General features: G+C 29.0%; 1 protein-coding gene across 6 annotated transcripts in view; it reads left to right on the plus strand.

The window, feature by feature from the left end:
* The window catches only part of LOC130442720 (phosphatase and actin regulator 3), a 41,467-nt gene extending 25,106 nt beyond the window's left edge, over positions 1-16,361 (plus strand). For 3 of the 6 annotated variants that reach the window (XM_056777060.1, XM_056777064.1, XM_056777062.1), the window contains 7 exons: positions 8,228-8,410; positions 8,464-8,709; positions 10,683-10,938; positions 11,004-11,036; positions 11,096-11,457; positions 11,511-11,787; positions 14,945-16,361. In XM_056777060.1, the coding sequence (XP_056633038.1) occupies positions 8,228-8,410; positions 8,464-8,709; positions 10,683-10,938; positions 11,004-11,036; positions 11,096-11,457; positions 11,511-11,787; positions 14,945-14,960 (1,373 nt within the window). In that variant the 3' untranslated portion in view covers positions 14,961-16,361. The remainder of the gene's footprint in view (positions 1-8,227; positions 8,411-8,463; positions 8,710-10,682; positions 10,939-11,003; positions 11,037-11,095; positions 11,458-11,510; positions 11,788-14,944) is intronic. The other 3 variants (XM_056777061.1, XM_056777065.1, XM_056777063.1) reach the window with 1 other exon arrangement.
* Positions 16,362-18,452: the final 2,091 nt, after the last annotated feature.

The following is an 18,452-nucleotide window of genomic DNA, read 5'->3' on the forward strand; positions in this document are numbered from 1 at the left end:
ATGTCTCCCCCACCTTTTAATGATCTAAATCTACGTAATTTCATCAAAATAAAATATTATTAAACATATCTGAAAACTAATTAAACGTGGCAACATAGTAAACCCATATTATTATATCGAGTGTTATAACCTAAAAATTATATATATAATTGAAGAGTATTAGAAACTATATGAACTGAAAAAAATATATTTCATTTATCAATTTTCAAATAATTAAACTTATATTTTTGTATATATATCAATGTGTATATATATATATATATATATATATATATATATCAATGTATGTATATACATAAATAAGAAAGTTTCTGTTGGCGTCTTTAATGTGCTCGTAAACTTTCTCTTCCCAGCGCTTGAGGTCGCTCTACGCCAACTTCGGATGTCTCGTGATTTCAACTCCCGCAGTCTCGTTTCTACTGCCCTCGCGAGATTTCCCACAAAATTGGCGCGTCGACTCGCCGTCATCAGCCACCGGTCGATTCGATCCTGCAAGAGACCTACGATATTATCATCTGTCGTTAACCTAAACAAACGTCGTTTCTTTTTGTTCATTTTCTATTTCGTATAAACGGGAAAATGTTGGTGAGTCGTTTAAAGATGTTGTAGTGGTTCGTTATCAGGGCCCTCTCGATGGGGGCGAGGTGTACAAGGGCCCCACGTTGACAAGAGACGGGGTAGCCCCGTCTGGGATCCATGATGGGCTACATCATGGGGTGTACGTGCTTTAAAGGTACATCATATTTTATTTTTCGAATTTTTTTTTCAAAGTATAAATAATTTGGCGCTAATTATAGTTGTAAAATGACTTTCGGTGGTTCTAAATACTTTCTAGTGTTTTCGAATTTTTTTGGAAATGTTATTTGGATAAATTTAGTTGAATAAAAAGGGACAGACTAACCCGAAGGCGTCTGACGTCAACATTTATATAGTTATATTGAATTTTAATCGTAAATAGAAACAAATTCTATTTGTTCTATTACTGAATTGAAAATTTTCAACTGTCGTTTTTTTTGGAACGTTGATATAATTGTTAATGCAACTTTCCAGATCGTTTTAGATGTTATATACCCGGTTCCTGTTGATTAAGTCTAACGAACGTCTTAACAGTTATAACTAAATATCCTAAAATATTAATTTTAGAAAAAAACATTCAAACAAAAAATAAAGTTCATTAAAAAATCTACAAAAAAATTTATATACATTTTTTTCGTTAACTTATTTTTTTGACTGTTATAAAGCAAAATATCTCGTCTAGTGTCAAATTGACTAACCTAACCTATTTTCTTGCCGACATATTTTTTAGCCAAAAATTAGGTTTACAAAAAAAATGTATAAACCTTTTTTGTAGATTTTCTTATGAACTTTATTTTCTAAAATATTTTCTTTTCAAAAATTATTATTTTCGGAAATATTTAATGAACAGTTTTTTTTCTACGTTGAAGTTATTTAAATTATTACTGTGACGTTCTAGAGCATTTTAGTTGTTTTTCGATTGTTCTAGATCAATTCAAACGAATTTCTTGAGAATTTTTTGCTAAAATTTTTATGAAAGCTTGTCCTTGATGAGATAATCCCTCAATGATTTTTAGAAACAGACCTGCGTTTGCCCTAAACCACATTCAAATTTATAACAATATTATTAAATAACACAGAAAATATTGATTTCAGAAAAAAATGTTTCAAACAAAAAATGGAGTTCATGAAAAGTTGTACAATAAAGATGATAAACATTTTTTTAGTAAACCTATTTTTTTGGCTGTTATGACGCAAAGAATGACTAACCTATCATAACCTATTCTCTTATCCAGATATCTCCGAAAATATTGATTTCAGAAAAAAATGTTTCAAACAAAAAATGAAGTTCATGAAAAGTTGTACCATAAATATGATAAAAATTTTTTTAGTAAACCTATTTTTTTGGCTGATATGACGCAAAGAATGACTAACCTATCATAACCTATACTCTTATCGAGATATTTCCGAAAATATTGATTTCAGAAAAAAATGTTTCCATCAAAAAATGAAGTTCATAAAAAGTTGTACAAAAAAGATTATAAACATTTTTTTAGTAAACCTATTTTTTTGGCTGTTATGATGCAAAGAATGACTAACCTATTCTCTTATCGAGATATCTCCGAAAATATTGATTTCAGAAAAAAATGTTTCAAACAAAAAATGAAGTTCATGAAAAGTTGCACAAAAAAGATTATAAACATTTTTTAGTAAACCTATTTTTTTGACTGTTATGACGCAAAGAATGACTAACCTATCATAACCTATTCTCTTATCCAGATATCTCCGAAAATATTGATTTCAGAAAAAAATGTTTCAAACAAAAAATGAAGTTCATGAAAAGTTGTACAATAAAGATTGCAAACTTTTTTTAGTAAACCTATTTTTTTGGCTGTTATGACGCAAAGAATGACTAACCTATCATAACCTATTCTCTTATCGAGATATCTCCGAAAATATTGATTTCAGAAAAAAATGTTTCCATCAAAAAATGAAGTTCATAAAAAGTTGTACAAAAAAGATTATAAACATTTTTTTAGTAAACCTATTTTTTTGGCTGTTATGATGCAAAGAATGACTAACCTATTCTCTTATCGAGATATCTCCGAAAATATTGATTTCAGAAAAAAATGTTTCAAACAAAAAATGAAGTTCATGAAAAGTTGCACAAAAAAGATTATAAACATTTTTTTAGTAAACCTATTTTTTTGACTGTTATGACGCAAAGAATGACTAACCTATCCTAACCTATTTTCTTGTCGAGATAACTCCGAAAATATTGGTTTCAGAAAAAAATATTTTAAACAAAAAAAGAAGTTCGTATAAAGCTCTACTAATAAGATGACCGAGGTTTCCATAGGCCTCTAGGGACTTGGATTACGTCGGAAATAACTAATATAAGGGTGGGATTTTGTGTTAAACCTTGTCGAGACTTCCGCGAACATCTGGGAACTTGGAGTACATCGGGAGTTACTGATCTAACGAGGGAAATTTGTTTTGACCCCTTTTGAGGCTATCTTGGACCTTTGTAGACACATATTCCAATTTTATTTCAGGTTTCTATTTGATAGTAACCGAAAGTTCCTCCATATCTCACTTTATCTTACCCCAACATATTTCCATTGATGTTTCCGAAATTTCTACATTAAGAAACGTGCAAGGGATAAACTCAATTCACTCAGCGACCTACCCCATTTCGAAATGGATTTATTTACCCCTTGTTTAACTTCTCATTGAGATAATCAAAAGTCTTTATGCCCTTCCATAGTCACAATTATTCAAATTGTTGTAAAAATTTAAGAAATTTGTTACAATCTCATTAAATAATTATAACTTGATGATATTTTCGAATAAAGATAATGCAACAATGCGATCTTGCATCACCAATTTAATCGCGGCATTCTAACTCACCCTGTATATGAGTCATGAGATATAAAAAAAAAAGTTTTATGTGATAAAAAAGCGATTTATACAAGACATTCCTTTAAATATGTTTGTTTTTGTTTATTCACTTTCGAAAGTAATAAATTTTTTTCTAATTGTATTAATATCGCCATATTGCAAAGGAAAGTATAATTGATAAACATACGCGGGCGATCAGATTGTTCAACGCGATCTGATTAAACACTTGATCGCTTTCTATAAATTTTATTGTTTTCCAATTTTAATAACTTATACGACCGCGATTTGTGACCTTAATGATGACATTCCCCAACGTAGCGAACCCAGAAAACGAACTTCCCTTTCCTCTACTTCCTCCATTTCCGGTGAAGTAATTAACATTCCGAACCGTTAGTTACAAATTGGTATTCAACGATAACGTAGTACTTATTAAAAAATAATCGTTTTAAGAATTGTGTATATGAAAACAAACAATGAATTATCTAAAATAATTAATATTACAAATTCATTTTTTTTACATTCTAATTACGTATTGTCTTCTCAAACATCTCTCACGATCGATCGGAAGAAAAGATTCCTACTTTATCGACGTGCAATTAAAAATCGTAGTAAAACATTTTATAATTTGTGTTTCGGTAAATTGATTTAAATACGTTATGAAAATTAAAATTAATGAAAATAACATTCTTTTATTTTATATAAACGGAAAAAATGAATACAAACATTTGTTTTAATATCAATAACTCGACTACTTAATTATTCTAGCAACCCGCGAAACACTTGACGAGTGTTATTATAACGTAGAGTTTAAAAACCAGGACCGTCTTCGTTAATCTTTCATCAAGGAATTACGTGAAAATTATAATATTTAATTTTCATATTGGATAATTTAAATATTATAATTTTCATATTGGATAATTATATACAAAAACGAATATTATTATTCATTATATCGTTTGCTATGGTGCCAAATGTATCTACTATTTCTAGGTACTTTATAACAGTGCAAACTAAAAATTAAATCACAGAAACTGTTTTGGCATTTCGTTGTCTCTACAATTATCCGTAAATCGTTCATGCAACTACCTATTGTATTATAATAACGTTAAAAATAGATTTTAAAGGTAATTGGTTTTGTTAATGTACGAAATAATAACAAAATTTGATAACGGGCCAAATTTCATCTGCAAAGTGCATTTTCGATATCAGATCTATAATTAAATATCGACTCTAAATCAAACCGAATGTATTACGTGATTATATTTATAAAAAAAATTTTAAATCTCTTTATAGTAAAAGCACTTTTTTGATAACTCTTACGTTCAATTATTGCAAAAACTCAACAATTATTTTAACGTAATTTTTTTAAAACGAAACACACTCTTTCTATTCCACTCAAAATTCATAATACGTTTTCTATAAAATTAAATCTAGGCTAAACCAACCCTGCGGTTATAACAAAGAAGAAAAGAGAGAGAGAGAGAGAGAGAGAGAGAGAGAGAGAGTAGCAATTGCACTACTAAGTTACGTATCGATCCCCTCCCTGTACGTGTAAGGAAAGAGAAAGACAACCAAGAAACGCGTGTCTAGCTATTTAACAATCGTCGACCATGTCCGCCATTTTATTCTCTCTGTCAAGGAAAGCCAGGGCTAACTAGATTTATGTGAACCTCCCGCGGAGTTTCGTATTACTAGGTGTAACCCGATGAAAGATGTTCATAATGTACAATATGATGAAAATTATATATATATATATATATATATATATATATATATATATATATATATATATATATATATATATATATATATATATATAAAATTTTTATCATCAAAAAAGAATAAGTACAATAACAATTGAAGAAGCACTTGAAATCTAATTTTAAAATATAATATTATTTGGAAAATATACTGAATATTTGACGTGTAGTTATTTCTTGATACATCATTCTTCTTTTTTATTAAATCAACGCGGCTTAAAATGTTAGTGTAACAAAAAAAATGGAAGTTTGAAGATTCGACGTGCGTTCAATCGTAACTTTGTTAGTAAATAGACAGGATTATTTGAAATGAATGCGTCCAATCAAACGGCGAGTTTGACGTCACGGGAATTGGCTGCAGCAAAAGCATCTCTATGTGTAACGATCCTGGGCGTTACAGGCGATGTTGCCACTACTCTAGTTTTCTAGAAATATGGAAGTATGAGGATGTGAATTATTCAGATCTCAAATCAGGAATATTATAACAAAAAGAATTGTGTGATTAGGAGGAATTTTGAAAAAAAACACAAATATATTGTTTTAAGAAACTATAAAATAAATAAAATAATGTTTAGAAATATTACAACGGAGTTTTTTGTAGTCTTACTACAGTGGTGATTGGAACGTTTTTATATGTTTTTGTATTTTGTTCGGAAACATGGCAACGTTATATTTTCTCACCAGCTCGCTTACACGAAACGTTTCTAGCTTCCAGTCAGTGGAAATAGATTTCGCGACGTGACCTGTTGGGCGTCGCGACGATCGTGTTGTAAATAGTAAATAAATAAAACAGTAAAAAATTAGCGGGTTTTAGCGATATTATTTAATAGAACGTATCCGCGTGCTATTATTAAGTTTGTAACATATCGAGTTTAATTTATCGTTTTTATACAAGGTGTGAATATTTTCGGGTTAAATAAGGGTGAGAATGAAGTGACCTTGGGGTTTGTTGAAATACCTTGTGTTATGTAATCACTTGAATCAACTTAATTAAGTGTTTTTTTTTTCGATTTATGGAAAGTAGTAAATATTTTGATAATGATGATTAAGTTTTTAGTAGAAAAGTATGGAAAAAAACATTTTGGAATTTAGATAAATGATTTGAATTTTTTAAAATGAATTATTCGTATAAATTCAAAAATATAATTCGAAAAAATTGAACCCACAAAATTTTCTGAAAATTATGAGAAATTCCCTCCTCAAAATTTATCAAATGCTAGTAAAAATTTGGAAAATCTCAGAAATTGTCGCGAATTCTGATAAATTTAGAAAGTGTGTCTAAAAAACTAGAATATTTTCAAATATTACTTTGAGATTTGAAAATTTACGAAAATCCGTGAATGGAATTTCGAAAATTTTTCAAAAATATGTGAAAATATCGTAAATTCTGAACTATCCGGGAATAATTTTCGTAAAATTGAAAAATTAGTTAAAATTGAGAATTCAAAAATTTTGAAAATTTTTTCTGAAATTTGAAATAAAAATACTAACAAATATTGTTGTGTGTTAATATTGTTTAAAAAATTGTCGAAAATGCTGATATTCAGAAATAATTTTACGGAAACTGGATTATTTTCAAAATTTCTTCCAAGATTGGTAAATTGTGAAGAAAATTCAATAATTTAGAAATTTTCTGATAGAAAGTTTGAAAATGTTTAAAATATATGAGAAATTTTATGAAAATTTGAAAATTACAGATTGATACGGAAATTTTGAATAATTCGCGAAAAATTTAAAGAATTAAAAAAATTTGAGATCGGGGAAATCGAAAACGAAAATTGATAAATTCAGAAATAATTTTACGAAAACTGGATTATTTTCGAAATTTTTTGCAAGATTTGAAAATCGTGAAGAAAATTCAATAATTCCGAAAATTTGTGAATATTTTATAAAAAAATGAGAAATTTTAGGAAATTTTGAAAAATTGGGAAATAATTTTATGAAAATTTGAAAAATTTGAAAATTCCCGAAAAATTGAACAAATTGAACGAATTAAAAAAATATGGGATCTGATAAATCGGAAATAAAAATTAAAAAATCTCTAAAATCAAAAAAATTGTCGAAAACGTTGATAAACTCAAATATCATTTTACGAAAACTGGAATATTTTCAAAAATTCTTTATCGGAAATTGTGGACAAAATTTGTTAATTTCGAAAATTCTTGAAAAAACATTTGACAGTTGTGCAAAAATATGAAAATTCGGTGAAAAAAATCTTTTAATAATTGGCAAGTTGATTGAAATTCTGGAAAATTATCGTACATTCGAAAAAATACAAAAAACATTCTATAAATTTTTCCTTATTTTTTAAAATTATCATTTGTTTCGAAAATCCCGAATAATTCCAAGAAAATTGAGAAATTCCAAGTTCCAAAAAAAAATTAATTAAATGTCCTCTCTATTCTGATAATATTTTATACATTTCTCATCACTTTCACAACCAAATTTCCACCACAAAAACTTTTCTTCATTTTTTTTGCCAACTCTCATTACATCGTCAAATTTCTAACCTCAAATTCCCGCATCAAAAATATTTTTGCATACTTCGAATCGATTTTTCTTTTCATTTTTACAAACAACTTTTCATCTTCACGTTTCTAAGGTCATAACACGTAAATCCCTGAGGGGAAAACTTCGAATGAAGGCGGTTCACATTATCGAAAATATTTGAATTTCGTGTAGAATAAATATTTACATACGCGAAATTTACAGCCTCAATAAAACCTAAAACGTAATTAATAGCAATAAAAAATCACTGCCAGATTTATTATAAACAACAATGAGCGGTGTCGGGTCGCTCGTTAAGAATATAACCTCGTCGGGGCGCCGCCGCCGAAAAACAAACGATTTACAACAAAAACTACAATTACCAATAAACGACGATGTAAAGGAACCCGATAAAGTACCTCAATGGGACACCGTCCTTCCCATAACGCCTCCCGCCGCTTTTTTACCTTCAGGACATCGAAAATCTTTCTCAAACAAACACGGTACAAAAAAAAAAATAAAAACGTTTCCGTGGTAATTTAAACGTTTTACTTCAATTCCAGAGCCGAAAAAAGATAAGACTGATGGAGCGGCACACAACGGCGCTCTTTCTCCAAACGGAGAAACGCATTCGCACGTAACGCAACCACCCGGAATGGAAAATATGGGCGGGAAACTCGAAAGGCCGAACACGCTGGGACACGGCAAATTAACCAGGAGATTGTTGTGTTATCACAGCGAACACTGTACGTGTTTTATCGAATTTTCTAATTTTTTTTTACTTAATATTTAATTTCAGTTGCAGATTCGCAATGTATGCAACCGAATAACACGCCGCCGCCTCAAGAAAAACATCTCCACAATATCCCGCCACCGCATTTACCCGTTGGCGGGGTACCGGGATTTATGTTGTCCGAATTACCCGAACCGCCCATTCCCGTTTCCGAAATTGGTCCGATTCCGCCGCCGCCTATGTTCAGTTCTCCCAGTCCCGTACCCAATAGATTATCGCCGCCACCCAATCATCACAATTACGATTACGATGGTAAGTTATAAATATTTATTCCATCCATTGGTCGAATATATTAAGAAGTATATTAGAAATATAAAGTTGGTAGCTCTAGTATCGCATTTAGTAAAAAAGCGGACCATACACGATAAATATATTAACCAAATTTATTAATATTTGAAAATAATTTTTTACGACTTAGAACTTTTTATATATTCTAATTTATCTTAATTTTAGGTCTTTTTTAATAGAAAATAATTTAAAAAAAAAGGTAAAAACTGACATTTTGTTCTTTTATTGATAATAATATTTATCTGTTTTTATGAAAAATATTAATGCAATTCCGAAATTTTTAATTTTGGACATGATTAGCGTGGCAAAAATTGGAATATTGATCATTTATCATAATTTTCAACGCATAGACGTACGAAAAAAAATTAATCATTAAGAACTAATCACCGGAAAGAATTACAAAAAAATAGGTCTGGTGGTGCAGATGGAATTTAATCGTTCTTTCATCGTAAATAAACACTGACGATCTAATCCAAAATATTGAAAATATCGTGTAGGGTGGTAGACATATTGATTTTGTATTGACGAAAAAAATATTGAGAAAAATATTATTGATCGTGTATAGTCTGCTATAATGGATAAACAGAGCGTGTTGTCACGGCCGCCATATTGTTATTCTAGGTTATATTTCTTTACCGAAAGAAGTGTACGGTGTATCATTTACAAATTTAGTTATTTTATTTAGTTTTAAATACATTTTGATCAATTTTTGTGCATTTTTAAGAAATTACTTGATTGATTTTTAAATGTTAATCAATTTAAAAAAGAATCAAATAGTTTCAATTGTTCAAAATAATAATTTACAAATAGTGGTGTGTTTTTTTAAGTAAATACATCGTGGGATCATTGTTCTAATCCCAAGTTAAAAGTTGCTATTTGAAAATATGTCCTGAACTACCCATGTTTCCAAGGAACTTTATCTTACGGAGAAAGAGGTTTGATTAACGTAAAAAAAGTAAATTTGCTGTTTGTGATTAATTTATTTTATAATGGCTTGTTTTTTCAATAAGGATTTTGATTTTTGGTATACTTTCTTTTCTTCTAGAAACTATTCAATAAATTTGTTAAGTCTAGTTTAAAAAAACAAGTTTTACAACAAAATTTCGTTCCATTTTCCAAGATATTTTCCTTTGTGAACTATATAATCATTCTCCACGTTTTTTAAAACTTTCCATGTTATTTTTATAAATTAATTTGTATTTGCTCAATTTTCGAAATAATTTTATGGATTTATTGATTCTCAAGTTTGGAAACACTCAGTTGTCGCTAGATGCCAAATCTGGAGAATATAGAAGCTTCAGTTTTATGTGTTATCATAAAAATAATATTTCTTTTGTATACGTAAACAATTTGGTGTTTTTTTTTCCATTTTCAAATGACTCTTAATTAATTTTCGGTTTTCCAAATAGTATTCTATATTTTTAACCTTTCCAGTTATTCCCAGTATCATATTTAAAATGTGAGATACGTAAAGTTCGTTTCCTTAATCTAATATTGCTTTTTATGAATCCCTAAGCTTATTAGTTCGGGAGATGGGACCAAAATGAATTGAACAAACTGAGACAATCATAAACAAAGAATCCTCAGAATGTGAGATACATATAGTTCGTGAAACACATTTTCTTTAGTCTAATATTGCTTATTATGAAACCCTAAGTTTATTAGCTCGGGAGATATGAGCAAAATTAGAAATAATGTCAATTTCAGTAATTTGGAAGCCCTGTATATAGGTAATCAGAATTTGAAATCCACACATTGGGGAGAACTGGTATTTGGTTTTTCTATAAAATTGAAATGCACACATCTTTTGAAATTTTACTAGTTTTTTTTTCTATAATCTTGAAATGAGAATCGTCGTTACCCACGTTACTAAAACTCGAAAAAACTCTTCATCTTATCGATGGTAGATCGTAATTTAAAGTACCAATTTAAAACAGAAAACGAAGACGAAGAAGAAGATGACGATGGTGAATACGACGTCGATCAATATTTCAGAATGCCCCAACCGGACCCGTCGATCGACACCAGTCGAATCGACGAGATACCGGCCAAGGAACCAAAATTCCACGCGATGCCTCTCAAATCAGCACTGAAAAAAAAATCGAATAGCGGACCAGCGACTCCGCAAATTACTCCGACTCAAGAAAATAGACCGTTGACGATGAGACAACAAGAATACAATTCTAGTTTCAAGTAAGTATTTTCAAAACAAAACTGAACCCCGATTTTTACATATTTTCATTTCATCGTACTGACAGAAGGTCGAATTTGAGACCTAGGATCAGAATCTGGTAACTATTTCGATAACTTTCGCTCCCGTACGAAACGTTACGAAAAATTTCAATTTCAGCAGCAACAAACCGGTCACGTTCGGTCTACCACCTTCGGTCGAAAACAAAGAAAACGCTCGACCACTCGTCATAAGAGAAGACGAAAGCGATAGCGATTCGAACGACGGTCCGATTCCTTATCGCGACGACGATTCCACGTCGGTGGAAAAACGCCTTGCGCTCAAAATGGCTAGAAAAGAAAGTTTATCTATCAAATTGGCGCTCAGACCGGATCGACAGGAACTCATCAACAGAAACATCTTGCAAATCCAATCGGATAATGAAAGACAAGAGGCCAAAGAAGCCATCGGAGCCAGATTGATCAGGAGACTCAGTATGAGACCGACGCAAGAAGAATTAGAAGAAAGGAACATATTAAAAAGTGAGTTGTATTCAATTAATTAAATAATTAATATTAATCTGTTTTCTTTTTAGAACAAAGTCCGGCGGAAGAGAAGAAACAAAAAGAAGAAAAGAAACGTTTCCTTTTACGTAAATTGAGTTTTAGACCGACCGTGGAGGAATTGAAAGAGAAAAAAATAATCAGATTCAACGATTACATCGAAGTGACTCAAGCTCACGATTACGATCGAAGAGCCGATAAACCTTGGACTAGATTAACACCTAAAGATAAAGCGGCCATCAGGAAGGAATTGAACGAATTCAAAAGCTCCGAAATGTCGGTACACGAAAACAGTCGACATTTGACCAGGTAAATTTATCATTAAAATCGTTAAAATTTATTATTTCTACATTAATTCCATCTTTTAGTCTTCATACATTCTTCTTGTTCTTTTATTTTCCATTAATTCAAGTGTTTGAACCACTTCAGCATCTGACACTTTATAAAAATTCAACTAATTCTTCCTGTTTTTCATTCATTAGCTTCCTATAATCATTTTTGACCAATTTTTCTTTTCTTCTTGATATTTTTCTATGTATTTTTTTTCTTTCGTCTTCGTAATACGTTTGACGAGGCAAATTTATCATTAAAATATATTATTTCTACATTAATCCCATCTTTTAGTCTTCTTACATTCTTCTTGGTCTTTTATTTTCCATCAATTTCCTATTACGGAAACTGGGAGCTGGTTTTCAAGTATTTGATGTTCTTCAGCATCTGACACTTTATAAATTCAACTAATTCTTTTAGATCTTCGTAAGACGTTTGACGAGGTAAATTTATCATTAAAACCATTAAAATGTATCATATCTCCATACATTCTTCTTGGTTGTTTAATTTACATTGGTTTCCTATTACTAAAACTGGGAGCTGTTCATTAACTAACTTAAAATGAATAAAAATGTACATTAGCTGCCTGGGTCGATTAAAAAGGTTCATTAGCTAACCTGGAATGACTAAAAAAGGGTCATTAGTTGCCTAAGATGATTAAAAAGGTTCACTAGCTAACCTGGAATGATTAAAAAGGTTAAATGACTAGCCTAGAATAATTAAAAAGGCTCATTAGCTAACCTGGGACGATTAAAAATGTTCATTAGCTAACCTGGAATTATTAAAAAAGGTTCATTAGCTAGTCTGAAATTATTAAAAAGGTTCATTATCTAACCTAGAATGGTTTAAAAGGGAAATTAGTTGCCTAAGATTATTCAAAAGGTTCATTAGCTAGTCTGAAATGATTCAAAAGGTTCACTAGCTAACCTGCAATGATTAGAAAGGGTCATTAGCTAGTCTGAAATGATTAAAAAGGTTCATTAGCTAACCTGGAATGATCCATAAGGTTCATTATATCCATCGTGAAAATATTTGATCCATTGGTTTGTCACTGATTTCTACTTTTATCGATTCTGAAACCCTTAGATACCCTATCAAATTTGTTTGTTTTAATTTTCGTTTGGTTTATCCCTTGGGAAGTGGTTAAACGTCTTTTTTTCTTCGCTGTAAAGTAACAGGGTAGGTTTAGGAATATCCATAAAGTTTTAATAGATCTAGTATATTCAGTTCTCATTAGTTCTTATTAATTCGAACCGTATCTGTACATCCTCGTAATTAAATATATATAAGCATTTTCGTAATGGGATGGTGGCAAAATTATACATCAAAGTGTAGTAACTCTAATATATTCCGAGCTTTCGATTACATATATATTCTTCATCGTTTGGAAATTGATTAGTTGAGAATTGCGTTGGATTGTGGCAAAATTAAACACCGAAGTGTACTAACTCTAATATATATCCGAGCTTTCGAACACTTATGTATCCTTAATCGTCCGGGAATTAATTACGGACTTTTAAATGTTACAAGTCGATATTGACGCTTGATAGACAAATTGATTGACATATTTTTCGTAGAATTCATAAAAAAAGAACTAAAATGATCGTTAAACGTAGAAAGAGGAGTATCGAGGGGGGTGTTAGTTCGAATTTGCAAAATTACTTGATGTACAATGTACTAAGTCAAAGAAAGAAAATACCCAACAAATTGGACGTAACTGTAGTCTATTTGGACGATTGGTAGATTAATGAAAATTTAATTTTTAGTAAGTTTAAAGGAAAATTTGTATCAAAAATAAAACTAATGATGTGAATCGTTTACGCTTATTGACTTTTATGTTTAATATTTAATCATATGATTCTGAATCGCCACCAAAATACTTGAAATAATCTCAAATGAGGCTTTTTTCCACTTCCCAAGGTACTAGCAGTACTATTTCAAGGTACTTGAACCTTTTACTGATATGGTGTCATTTTATTGGTTCTATCGGTTACTTATCTTCTACTACCATATCTATAATCTTTGGATGACTTGTGAGAAGACTAACCGTCAGTTAAATATCATTTATGGCTTTCTTTATCAACGCTGTATACTACCTCATTGCTTGGTGGTCACAAAATTTTGTTTCTATTGACGTTTTGGTATCCGATCTTCTTGTCGATATCAACATCTTCAATGCCTAGCAATTGCTAGGAGAGTTTGTAACTACTGACTAGTTTCGACGGTATTAAGTCTCATCAGAGTGGTATAAAAAACTCTTGTTTAATTTTGAGAGACCCGAACGATATATTTGACACACCTCATATGTTAACGGAATCTATATATAAATATATTGAGGTTATGTTTATCAAAAACTGTTGAAATGGAGTTTGTTACGTATCGAAATAGTCTTTTAATAAATATGTCGAAGTTTTCAGATAAATTTCTCATTTTTTAACGGTTTTGTTTGTTTATTGAACCTTTTGTCTATGTTCAACTCATTTTTCATAAATTTTCGAAGAAAACTAGTTTCATTTGGACTTATACCATGTTTAAACTTGTTTTATGATTTACCCTACGTAAAAAACCCTATGACTCTAAGCAAAGGTTGTCAAATATCAAAAACAGTACAGGAATCGAGGAAATGTTGAAACATTGAGGTTATGTTTATAAAAATCCGTTAAAATGGCGCTAGTTATTTATCGAAATGGTATATTAATAAAAATGTTGGAATTTCAAAACAAATTTTGCAATTTTCTTATTGCTTTTGTTTGTTTGCTCAACATTTTTTCTATGTTCAAATTCTTTCTCAACAAATTAAAGGTATTTGAGATTAAAATAAATCCCTTTCGAAGGAAAATACTTTTTCATAGATCAAAACAAGTCGTTTCGTGATTTACCTCACATAAAAACCTTCTGTGATTCTCGACAAGGTTGCCAGATATTAAAAACAGTATAGGAATCAAGGAAATGTTGAAACATTGAGGTTATGTTCATAAAAAACTGTTAAAATGGCGTTTCTTATGTATCGAAATGGTCTATTGATAAAAATTTTGAAGTTTTAGAACAAATTTCTCAATTTTTTTAACGCTTTTGTTTGTTTATTTACTAATATTTCAAAAACGAATCAAATGTTTTAACGAATATTTTGTTTCAGATTCCATAGGCCTTGACAATTGCAAGGCGAATTAGAAGAAAAGAAAATTACTGTGATGGGCGTAGTTGTAGTAATAATTCCCATAATCGCTTATTATTAATTGGATAAATTGCAAAAAAATGGAAAAAAAAAATAATAGGAGGACTCATGTTAGAATCATTAAAAAAATCGTGTAGGTTGTTTTTGTACATAAGTGATTTTTTATTACGCAATGTTTTTATTATTAATTATCAAATTATCGATTTGTATATTATTTCACTTCTTTTTTTCGTTCACTGTTAAAGGACACTGTATATACATGGCGCAATTAAAGTAATACATCACAATAATTAGAGATCCACGGCTGACGTCTAATAATCTTTATTTATAATCACACACTGTATATTCAAGTATTTAATTTTAGTGTGGTTGAAAATTTTTTCTCTCTAATAATTAGATATTAATCGAAAATAATGTTCGGTATACCCTCGTATAAAATCCTGGTTTAATGTCTTGAGATCATTGATTAGTTATGAAAATTTTATGTTTTCTTAAAAAAAACCAAATTTGAAAATGACGTTAAATTGTTTGTATTTTACTTATAGAAGTTCAAATGTACTTTCGATTAAAATCTTTGTTAGCAAGATATTGTACGTTTGGCAAAGGTTATTTTTTTTAATTCTCGTTTTATTCACCACATTTTTCACCAAATTTTTAATTTCCATAGAAATTAAATGAAAAAGAGTCTAAATTACTATTTTTTGAAAAATTGAAATTCGGGATGGTTCCGTTAAAATTTTATGTATCTAATATGAAATTGATCAAAAATACAGAATTTTCTTTGTAATTTTCGGTATACCCTCATATAAAAACTCGATTTAAAGCCTTGAAATCATCGATTAGTGATAAAAATATTTTTTTTTTAACAAAAAACTAATTTTTTTTAGAAGTTTTTATAATAATTTTCACATAACGATCAAAACATTTAAATTTGACTTTTAAAATAGAAAACTTCCTGTAGAAAAACATTTTATATGGAAATTATTCTCTTTTTCATATCATTTTCCCTAAATTCGGTCAAAATTTCCAAAATTAACCATCACCGTATCCAATACCTCAATATGATATTACTTGTTGTACGTCCCTCGTATTTTTTGTTTTAATTACAATTTTTTTTTATTAGAAAAATGTCAGTTGGAGATCTAATTAACCATATTAAAGATACATTTGTTCAACATTTTCTAATACAACTTTAAATTGTTGTTTTACTCGTAGTAGTTCAAATGTACCTTCGATTAAAATCCTTGTTAGGATGATATTGTGAGTTTGGCAACGGTTATTTTTTCTAAATCTCGTTCTATTCACCATATTTTTCACTAAATTTTTTTTCATAGAAAATTTGATGAAAAAAAGAGTCTAAATCACTAAAAATCAAAAATATTGAAATGAGGATGATTTCAATAAAATTTTTTAAAATATATTCAAATCTCTTATACACAATGATTTACCACAATGTTTCGAGATAATTTTACCAAATAATAATTAAATTACAAAAAAAAATTGATGAATTTTTGAATAATTATTTTTTTAATTTAAAGTATCTTGGTGTTAAAATTTGTTACAAAACGACCAATAACAATAAAAAATTCATTTTTCTCGGTTTCAAATGCACTCAATCACGAAATTATCCACCGAATACACTGAAGTAACGGAAATTTCAAATTTTTGTCCACTTTTTTCGTCATATTTCAAAAAAAATCTAATAGGTGTCAAAAATTGCTTCTAAAAAATATAAGCTTCGTTGTTGTGTAAAGAATACCTCTTACAATTATTTATTCGGTTGGAATAGAGACATTTTCACGCATATTTTGGAATTGTCCCCGATATAGGAAAAATTTTCTCCTGTATTGTAATTTTTTATAAGTTTACTCTTATGTTAGTCATTTACTATATTTATGTCCATTAGTTTTTATAAATCATACTAGGAGTGTTTTTAGATGACTGCGGGTAGGTAGGTCTGTCATTTGACTAAAAAAAAAATTGCAATACCGACGAATCGTCTTTTAATAGTTAAAAATTACTCCTGTATGAAATGCAACATTCAGAATCACCAACTGTAGAGTTTTACACCCCGAACAATCACATATTTCATATATAGAGGATATTCTTCAATACTTTTCTAAATTTGTTTGATTTCCAAATCCTATATTGATGAAAAATGACATAATCAACCCCTTAGAACAATTTACTGTTCCAGAAGTTTCTAAAAGGACCTAGATCTTATCTATATATTATATACCAACACTAATATATTAATAATCCAAATAAACGTGTTTCACCTTGTAAATAGGAAATTTTAATTCCTTTTATTTTAAATTTTGTAAACATATATCAATTTACTGGGGTTTTTATATAAAAATTAAATGGATCGTCCTGTATATAAATATTTATAGTAAATTATTGAAAATATTGTAGATCAAGTCATAACAACGGTTAATTTCATAATTAAATTATTTAATATACTTTTGATAGAAATTTATTGTTAGAGCGTAAAAAGATGATTCGCGTATAATTTTCATTATATTTTTATTATTCATTGATATAAATATTATTTTTAATAAATTTTCGATTTGTTTTATGTTTAAATCAAAAATAATTTTTTTTCTAAATCTACAAAAAGTCCAAAATTTTACATTCCGATGCTTCTAAATTTAATTTAGCGACTCAACACTCTGTATTTATTATAATATGAACACTAATATACTTAAAATTCAATATATATATATATATATATATATATATATATATATATATATATATATATATATATATATATATAGGGTGATCTAATTATAAATATATTTAGATACATACATAAACGTTCTTTTAGTTATTTCTATCACTAACAAATCAATTTAGTGTCTAATCGATCATGTTAGGAAATATATTAATCCGATGGTGTTAGATCTGGTCGAACTATCGGTTAGATGAAATAATCGTTGCTCATATGTAATTTTTTTTTCAAGTTGTTTTTATATGTGAAGTCTGCTTAAGGCGCGAGCGAGACCTTCCTTTTAGATGTTTCCTTAATTTGTTTTTTACCGATTTTAGAATTTGTATTGTTGACGTAAAGGATGTGTTTTATACATACTTACATATATATATGTATATATATATGTATATATATATGTATATATATATGTATATATATATATATATATGTATATATATATATATATATATATATATATATATATATATATATATATATATATATATATATAATTATAGTGTCAAGAGATGTTCTATTTATAAAGAAAACAAAAATATCAATTGATTATTATCGAGTTCTTATTATTTCAGTATTACTGGAAATAAATCGAAAAGGGAAACAAAACAAGACATTTTTGTTATTTATTACCCACCCTGTATTTCCTTTCGATACTAATTTCGATTTAAAACGTTATTAGTTAATTCCGAATTGATTCATTTGAAATTTCAAAATATCAAAACTTATTTTTCAAATCGA

This window comes from Diorhabda sublineata, chromosome 4 (assembly GCF_026230105.1).
Source record: "Diorhabda sublineata isolate icDioSubl1.1 chromosome 4, icDioSubl1.1, whole genome shotgun sequence".
Lineage (NCBI taxonomy): Eukaryota > Metazoa > Arthropoda > Insecta > Coleoptera > Chrysomelidae > Diorhabda > Diorhabda sublineata.